The sequence below is a fragment of the Callorhinchus milii genome, unplaced genomic scaffold (assembly GCF_018977255.1).
Source record: "Callorhinchus milii isolate IMCB2004 unplaced genomic scaffold, IMCB_Cmil_1.0 Scaffold9, whole genome shotgun sequence".
NCBI lineage: Eukaryota > Metazoa > Chordata > Chondrichthyes > Chimaeriformes > Callorhinchidae > Callorhinchus > Callorhinchus milii.
In genome coordinates this window covers 5,966,631-5,975,856 of record NW_024704750.1, presented here as the reverse complement: position 1 = coordinate 5,975,856, position 9,226 = coordinate 5,966,631, and the positions used below count along the sequence as shown (strand labels likewise).

Here is a 9,226-nt window from a genome sequence, read left to right as displayed (position 1 = left end):
GTGTGTGTGGGGGAGGGCGCGAGCGAGCGAGCGAGAGAGCCGATGACGCTGCGAACCCGACCCGCCTCTGATTGACGGCCGACGTCATAATGGGCGGGGCTTCACAAACACCCCACCAATGGGCGCGCGGTCCGAGCGCACTATATAATCCAATGGGAAGGCGCAGACACCAATCACAGAGACCTTGAGAGCAGTCCTTGGTGCAAAGGGAGAGAGAGAGAGAAAAAAAATATATATATAAGGGGAACTGCATATAGTCCATTGTTTCTTCTATTTCCTTCCACGCAGGAACACCCTCCCCAATATCCACCTGCACCCATCTGCTTGTCATTCAGGTAAGGTTATGATGTTTTTTTTAATTCTGGATGTTATTTTCTTTTCCTTTTGCAATTCGAATGTCACCTGAAACAGTTCATGGGATTGCACTGCCACTGTATCGGTTTCATTCAATAAATAAGAGTGGGGGGAGAGAGAGGGGGGGGATGAACTTTGCATTTTCTCTCTCCCCCCCACCCCCCCAAAAAAAAAACCCCAAATGTGTATCATCCAAAAATGATCAGGTTGGGCATTAATCCAGAGGAAGGATTCATTGCACTATTTAAATTTGCGGGTTTGTGAGTGTGTGCACACAAAAAAAAATTGTCTTGATATGTTTCATGAATTGTCGGTAAAGTATTTGGGAGGATTTTGCTTTTACAGTAACGGGTTTTTGTAATTTTTTTTAAATTGTGGGCTCATTTTACTGTTGTACAATTAGTTTTTTTTCCTCCCCCCCGAACCTATTATAATAATAATAATAATAATAATAATAATAATAATCCTGTATTTTGGGAATGCGTAGTTGTCAATGCAGGAGAATTCTCCAGAGCATTAGCCAAAAGGGTAAAGCGATCTCTGCATTGTAACACAGGGGATTGAAGGAATTTATCTTGCATTCATGTTGTGAGCACCAAGTGGGGATGGGATGGGATGGGGTGGGGGTGCTCCAGGGTAGAAGATTTGCTGGGTGTCACTGCTTTGGGTTTGCACAGCGCACCCCTAACCCAATCCATCCCTCCTCTCCCCTCCGCCACTCCTTCCACTTCCAATTATCATTTTAAAGGCAATTAAAATTTTTTTTTGCAAACTGCAGAAGAGAATCCTCTTATAGCGACTTCAGTTGAATCCGTAAAGAAAAAAAAAGAACTGTGTGTGTGTGTGTGGGGGGGGGGAACGACTTTCATCTGTGAAATCCAGATCTTTGCAGTGGAAGATCTATCTCAACGTTGTTGAATGTTCTTTGACGCATTGTCTGGAGAGAGAGAGAAGGGGGAAAGAAAAAAAAAATTCATTTTGCATTACTTTTTTTTTGTCGAAAAAGGAGTTGGGGGGTGGAACTGTAAAGGCAATGCCCAAATGGGATGAAGTAACCCGTAAACGTCCTGTAATTCGTCCCCAGGCAATCAATGCACCAGGACTCCCAAATGCAATCAAAAAATGCGACTTGTGCAAATTCAGTGGTGATGGTTAAACCGAGAGTCGCACTGAGTGAGACCCAATGTCATTTGAAGGAGCCAGTGGTCCACTTAGTAATATGTAACAGTTTGCTGCAAAGAATTTGCAAACTTTTATTTTTGTGTTGAAATGACCAAATGGTGCCTTGGTTAAAAGTGATGGGAGTGGGAGGAGAGAGAGAGAGAGAAAGAAAGAGAGAGAGAGGTGAAGAGTATGACTTTGCTCAATGGCATGAATTCCTCATCTAATAAATCGAATCCATTTCTACTTGGAAAATACGCGGTGCTTTCCTCCCCTCCCCTTCCCCAAACTACCAACGACCGAGCACAAAACGATGCACCTGGTTAGGCGGGTTTCATTCCAGGGAATTTGCACCCGAGTTTGCTTTTGAATCGGAAGTAATTTTCTAAAACATTTATTTATTTTACAGTAAAAAAAAACGGTAACCATGCCATTTAGCAACAGTCACAATCTGCTGAAGATGAAATATTCAGCCGCAGAAGAATATCCGGATCTGAGCCAGCATAACAACTACATGGCTAAGGTCCTCACCATGGACCTGTATAACAAAATGAGAGACAAGCAAACCCCCAGTGGATACACTCTTGATGATATTATTCAGACCGGTATTGACAACCCAGGTAAAATCAGCCTCTGATTTGCCATCTGCTTTCCTGCCATACGTCTGCTGCTCCACCGGACACCCCCTCCTTAACCTTAACAAAGAGTTAAATTTGCTTTCAAGTTAATTGGAAGAATTTATCCGATTACGATCTTAAATCCGAACCCGACAAGCGCCTGTCGGCAATTAAACAATTGCATAAGAGGCGAGACCCTTTGAGAAATAAAAGAAAATCGCTATGAATATTGTTTTATAGCATTTCTGCATATATATAATATATATATATCCATATCTCTATATTTTAACGCCTCCCAGTAAACATTTGCAAAGGATTACAACTATTGCAGCTAACGGTGAATGTGGTGGTTCAGCGCTTCAGTATTTGCAGGAAAGTGGATGGTGTTTTTAGTGAGTTTTGGCCTAACCACCGCTGTTTCGTTTCATTTGTGTAGCTGCTCTCACCGCACCTCCAAATGGCCACCCTAAAGATAAAGAGGCTGTCGGCAGAAGAGGAGTTCCCCGATCTAACCCAACACAACAACTACATGGCTAAAGTACTCACACTGGATATCTACAACAAATTGAAGGACAAATCAACTCCAAGTGGCTACACCTTGGATGATGTAATTCAGACTGGGGTTGATAATCCCGGTAAAACGTCTTAGTCGATCAAAAATACTTCTTTAATGGTCGCTGTTAGAATCCACATTCAATAAGAGGAAACAAAACCTAAATTTGTCAACCACTTCTGACACGTGACTTCTCTAACATTTCCCATCAGCCAAGGGTGTAGTTTTGCACTGTCACTTTACACTTCTTTTTTAAGCGACATTTTTTTCGCCCAAAAAAACCTTTGCTTGAGAATACTGCCGCTTTTTTAATGTCAATTTTTAAAACTCCCAATTGTTAGCTTCCCATGTGAATGCATTTGAGGACATGATCCATAGTACCAGGGTGAGGTGAATGTATAAAAAAGATAATATTGCTGCAAAAATGTCGAGTGTTTTAGGGTTAATGAATTCTGATGAACTGTTGCAGCAAAATCCCGTCGTGTGTTCTTTTTTACCCTCCATTTAAATTGAATTTTTTTGTTTTACAGTGATTTGTTGATTAACCTTCAGTCTGCTGGCAATCCACAAAATGATTTGATTACAGCTGATGTCTATATATAGGAGGCTAAGGATTAAGGAACCTTCTATAGTGTAGATTGAGTTTTCTTTTCTCTCCTATACAGGTCACCCATTTATTATGACTGTAGGCTGTGTTGCTGGTGATGAAGAAACCTATGAGGTCTTCAAGGATCTCCTTGATCCAGTGATTCGGGACCGTCATGGTGGATACAAACCCACTGACAAGCACAAAACTGATCTGAACCCTGCGAATCTCAAGGTCAGTCGCTGACTAACTATGTTGTAATGAAATCTAATCTTTGCTTCCTGGTAAATTGTATGCACTTTTATTGAATGTGAGATTCTGACATGATCAATGTCAGTTATAAATCTATGGTTGCCTCTCATTCTGCCTTTAATCAGGCAGAGGCTGCTTCTCAGCACAATTACGTTGAGATAAGTAATAAGCAAAGGTAGAATTTGAAAGGCCATTGAACATTTAATGGTCTTTTAGTTTTGAGTAACTTGCACAATCCACCTAGAGCTTAGAGTTTATTCAGGCACACCTTATTGTACCTTGCAAATTGTACTCTTTTGTGAAGCTACAAAGTAAATGTGATGAGTAAAACTGTACTGTGGTTTTATGTCACCAAATGCACACTTAAGCTACGTGCTTACTGTCACGGGTTTCTGTAGAGCTGCCTCATATACAATAAAACCACTTCCTTTCTTTTCTCCCTGGCACTTTTTTTAACACATTTAGAATTGAGCTGTGTTAATAAGAGATTTCCCCCTTGCGTTAGGTGCATTTTTGTATATTCTGCAGATCTTTCTCCCCCCTACCTCCTTGCTTGATTTGTTTGGGAAGCCTCCGTTTTCTCTTAACACTTCCACCACCCCCCACCCCAGTCCTTGGATGACTACCTTGCTTTTCTAGGAAAATTCCAAACCTTTCTTGCATTTTCATTGTAAACAAATGTTGGTGGTAGAAATGAACCAGATTGCCTTTCGTTTTGTGCACTATTCACATCCCAGTAGCAGCTGCAGGACACTGTTGCCTAATAAGGTAATAAATCACAAACAGTTTATCTTTGGGCACAGTCTAATTTGGGCAAAGGATGAAGCCAAGTAATGACCGAGTCTTTCCAATCCATTTCAAGTTTGTTCAAAGAGCAGTTTATTACCCTGAATCAACTTCATATTAAGCAGAAGATGTATCTGATCATTTAAAGCCATTTTTAGTCCTGGCATTTCCTGACTTTCATTTCAAACCTGTTTTAGGGTGGAGATGACCTGGATTCCAACTACGTGCTGAGTAGCAGAGTGCGGACTGGGCGCAGCATACGTGGTTTTTGTCTGCCCCCTCACTGCAGTCGAGGAGAACGCCGTGCCATTGAGAAGCTGATCGTGGAAGGTAAATGTGAAATGGACATCATTTGTTAATGAATCCTGCCAACAGGGAGCCTGTGCTTGACAAGGGCAAAACGTTTACTTCAATCTGTTTCTCTTTGGATGGTCACTGTACAGGTTCACCAAGCTCACACACAAGGTTCCTTTTCAAGATTCACGCTTCACATGTAATACTTTTTTTAAACTTGAAACCACTGGAAGATATTCATTTTAAATTTGAGCTGCTCACTTGATGTCAGCAGTAATGTGGCCCGATGCAGATGGCTTGTTAATTCATATAACTGGGATACCTTATTGGTTTTAATCTCGTAATGCTTGCATCCCAAGTGATTAAATACCCTTTCATTTTTGGGAGCAAAACAAGTTAAGTTGGTTAATTGCTCAAACAAAAATGTGACATGCACAAAGGTTTTGAAGAAAGATACTTTAAATCAATTGAGAATTGTTCAACTTCCAAAACTTTCAATCCAGTTGTGAACAAAACAATATAATCTAGAACATCAAAGTATCTGGAAACTGAGAACTGGAAGAGTTGAATGTTGTATGCTATTTCCTTAAATTGACCCGCTTATTGTCTTTCCGTGTTTCACTTCTCTTGCCTTACTCTTGAATCTCAAAGAAGCATTATTTTTTACCGCAGAGGTGGATGGGAGAGGAAATGTTTTGTATCGTGTTGCAATCTTTTGAACTATCTTGAATTTTACTGCCTAATTTTAGCATGATACGAATGAAAACAGGCCATTCAGCCTCCATGTGTCTCCTTGCCTCTTATGCTCCTCTCCTGTATCCTTCTATTCCCTACTTATAATCCAGAAGACTGGGAATGTCCGTTCTGTCCTCTCACACCCCTTTTTAAAAAAAACTAAAGCTAAATTGGATTCAAACTCATTCCATTCGAATTGAGAACACAAAAAATGTAAACACCAATCATATGTACTTCGTAAAATTCCACCCATTATGAGCAGTCTGTTAGTCTTAAAATGATTCATATCCTTTAATCAGCAAAGTATAACCAACATACTTGAAACCATTTATGGAAACAAATGTCTGTCTATTCAGTGCGCTTGTGACCTCTTTCTAAACTCTACAATGTTAGTGTTCGAAATATTTCGGCTGCCAATTTCAAAACCTAAAATGGATGCATGTTTTAATGGATACATGCATCAGTTTTTCTAAAGTGGAGCGAAGAGGTGAATCTTGAGGATATTCTTGAAATGTGTGCATAATTTTGCCTTTAATCTTTGCAAATAACCTGGCAATTAAACATGCTGCAATATACCTCTCCTGTTTCTTTCGATAACACATCACAAAGAACTGTCTCTCTTAATATTCATCTAGTTTCGTCCAAGCATAAGCTTTCCAAGTGTATTTTGTTCACAGTAAATTGATGACATATAGTTGATATTTGTTGTGACATCTTCAAAAGGAAATCTCAGCTGCAAATAGGCTCAATAATATCTGATCAACTTGGTCTAAATTTGCAGTATGCAAAAGAACATATGAGATTATTTTAGCAAAGTTTTTCATTTTTACCTACGCAAATATTAAATTAGCAATTTTATCCAGTTGTATGTATGGTTTTTATTTCTTAATGTCTGAGGTTGTGTATAGCAATTTTGTTTAAAAAATGTAAAAAAAAATCATTGTTTTACTGAAAAATCACTTTAGAGATTTGTGATCCCAACTTTCAAATTGTTTATTCACCACATGAAATAAAAGCCTTTTCTTGCTTCAATCTCAACTAGCACTGGGAAGCCTGGATGGTGAATTCACTGGAAAATACTATGCTCTGAAGAACATGACTGATCAGGAGCAGCAGCAGTTAATTGACGACCACTTTCTGTTTGACAAGCCAGTATCTCCGCTACTCTTAGCCTCGGGAATGGCCCGTGACTGGCCTGACGCCAGAGGCATCTGGTCAGTTCCTGTTAGCTTTTTTTTAATGAAATTTATTGGGTAATTGTTAAAACTTGCAGCACTTCACTAGTTTGGGATATGCCAATCCCTATCCAATGGTATTTTCTGTGTTCCCTATTGCTGCTTGGATACACAGAATAACAACATTCTCACCATTCTTCTTTGGGAGAATTCATAGAAATCTAGTGTGGGTAACTGAAACCTCGGTGGGCATTTATGTTTATTTTCCTTTTAAATCTCTGGCAATCCACTGGGGAGTGTGGTTGAATTGAGAGCGTAGGGAAAACATTTTCTTGGCAAAATAAGTACTGCTCTTTGAACTTTGATCGCTGCAAATAACCAAACTTTGCAGAGGCAAAGATACGGCATGCCAAGAACAATGGTTTTATTTAAAAATAATTTGTCTTTGCGCTTTTTTTTTTGTTCCCTTTCTCTTCAAATCATTCTTGGCCACACACGGAGGGGCTGGGCAACCAACCATGATGGCATCTGCTAATGCGACCAGTTATGGGAATAAATCCCTGACTTGTGTCCAGATGATGCAAGTGTTTGTGGACTGTCCATTCTCACCAAAACCACTACACAAAGTAACTGGTCAAGGAGCATTCCATCCTGAAGATTTAAGGAGGTGGAATAAAAATACATCATAGAAAGAATGCTCTAATATTTGTCCAGGGTTTAGATGAATAGGTTCAGCCAGATTGAGCTCAAATTCTTACAAATCGAAATTTGGCCTATTTTTTCTCTCTCTGCATTCTCTCCTGCGCCTCTCTCTCCCCCCCCTCCCCACCACACTGCATTCGTCAATTCAGAACAAACTCTCCTTGTACTCGGCAATTGCAGGTTTGACCTGATGATGGTACTCATTCATAAGGAGAAACATCCCAGTATTCTAGTCTTTTGAGTTTGAGAGACTCAAGGGCGTGAATGTGGCGAAGCTGAATTTTTCTTTACAAATGTCCTTTTTTTTTTAAAGTTGCTGGAGTTTAGTACTTGTTTGATACTCAGTTCAATGCTTTGACTTGATGTACATATTTTTTCTAAAAAATCTTCCAGGCACAATGATGATAAAAGCTTCCTAGTTTGGGTAAACGAAGAGGATCATATCCGAGTCATCTCCATGGAGAAAGGTGGAAACATGAAGGATGTCTTTAACCGTTTCTGCACTGGGCTGGCAAAGGTACAAATCCCAACTCGTGCAAATTTAGAAAGCGGGTCGAAAGGCAATGCTTGTTGATTTACTTTCCCACCCACACTTTTTTTTTCCTCCCCATAAAGATTGAAAATGTCTTCAAAAACAAGAACCATGCGTTTATGTGGAATGAGCATCTTGGTTACGTTCTGACGTGCCCCTCGAACCTGGGAACAGGTCTCCGTGCTGGGGTCCACATCAAACTCCCCAATCTCAGCAAGAATGACAAATTCGGTGATATCCTGAAGCGACTCAGGCTGCAGAAACGTGGCACAGGTATGTATGTCTCCCTCAGAACATGAAGCAGGTGGCACCGGATTCACTGAGCATTGATTACATTTGTGGGAAAACCCATCTTGGGCAGATAACTGAAATTGATAGCCAGTCTTTATTTGATACAAAACTCCTCTAATCAGACTTGCTCTCTTTTCGGTAGTTAGAGCCCAGATCCCTTTATATAAATTGTACTCCTGATGATAATAATAATCCTTGCATTTGATATAGCACCTTATCAGGCTTCGAGACGTCTCCAGGCGCTTCACAGAATATTCTGTAGTGAATTGGCTGTATATTTTGTGGGCAAAATTTCTAATAAGCAGAATTGACTGTAACCAATTATATAGTATTGCTACCTCTTAAAATGTATGTCATGTTTATAATCTAGTTGAATTATAAAGAGTTTTAAAATCTGAATTTTGAAATCTGTTCAAAACTGATGGATTTTAAGATTTCTCTGAAATCTAAACACAAGGAATCACTCTTGTTGTGTAGGAGTTGCAAGAGGTTTCTGATGTTGATCTGTTGCTGTTTCATTGCCAGGTGGTGTTGACACTGCTGCCGTTGGCGGTGTTTTCGATGTCTCCAATGCTGACCGTCTGGGCTTCTCTGAAGTTGAACTGGTTCAAATGGTGGTCGACGGCTTGAAGCTGCTGATTGAAATGGAGAAACGCCTTGAAAAGGGCCAGTCCATTGATGATCTCATCCCAGCTCCGAAGTAAAGTCACTTTATCGCACAACTTCTAATCTATTCACTGGATATATTATAAAATTATAAAAACCTCAAGATGCCAGTCTAGGTTGGACAAAAAAGTCCTAATGTACAAGTGTCACACATACTATCTGTAGCAAACTTCTTCCATAAGTGTAGTAGAAATTAATTCTGGAAGTTTTGATCATTGCATTGTTCTTGCTCGTGATGGATTTAACAAAAAACGAATAAACATACTTTGGTCCCTACAAATGAGTGCATGGTAGTTTTCTTACAAATTGGGTTGACCTTTGCTTTATGGGTCAGGCTGCTCCTTGTGTTTTAACTGTTTGGTAGCTTCTGCATCTTTTGCTACTAACTACTGTACTAACATGAATTCCTGCTTAAGATCATGACTGATTTTCAGATTCTGGGTGCGATCTAAATCATTCACCTTGTAAGGGTGACATTGCAAAAGTGCTTGGATACTCAACACGGCTGATTGCTAATGTCCT

General features: G+C 39.9%; 1 protein-coding gene across 2 annotated transcripts; it reads left to right on the top strand.

Moving 5' to 3' along the window:
* Positions 1-165: 165 nt before the first annotated feature.
* ckba (creatine kinase, brain a) lies at positions 166-8,980 on the top strand. 2 transcript variants are annotated; one of them, XM_007888287.2, is made up of 8 exons: positions 166-335; positions 1,925-2,135; positions 3,351-3,505; positions 4,507-4,639; positions 6,381-6,552; positions 7,609-7,732; positions 7,831-8,020; positions 8,564-8,980. In XM_007888287.2, the coding sequence occupies exons 2-8, from the start codon at positions 1,943-1,945 to the stop codon at positions 8,740-8,742; spliced, it is 1,146 nt and encodes a 381-aa protein (XP_007886478.1). In that variant the 5' UTR covers positions 166-335; positions 1,925-1,942; the 3' UTR covers positions 8,743-8,980.
* The last annotated feature ends 246 nt before the right edge of the window (positions 8,981-9,226 follow it).

Excerpts from the sequence above, each read along its gene's own strand:
- ckba (XM_007888287.2), top strand. The coding sequence starts at position 1,943 with ATGCCATTTAGCAACAGTCACAATCTGCTGAAGATGAAATATTCAGCC. Across the intron at positions 6,553-7,608 it reads CCTGACGCCAGAGGCATCTG|GCACAATGATGATAAAAGCT; the intron begins GTCAGTTCCTGT and ends AAAATCTTCCAG. Across the intron at positions 7,733-7,830 it reads TCTGCACTGGGCTGGCAAAG|ATTGAAAATGTCTTCAAAAA; the intron begins GTACAAATCCCA and ends CTCCCCATAAAG.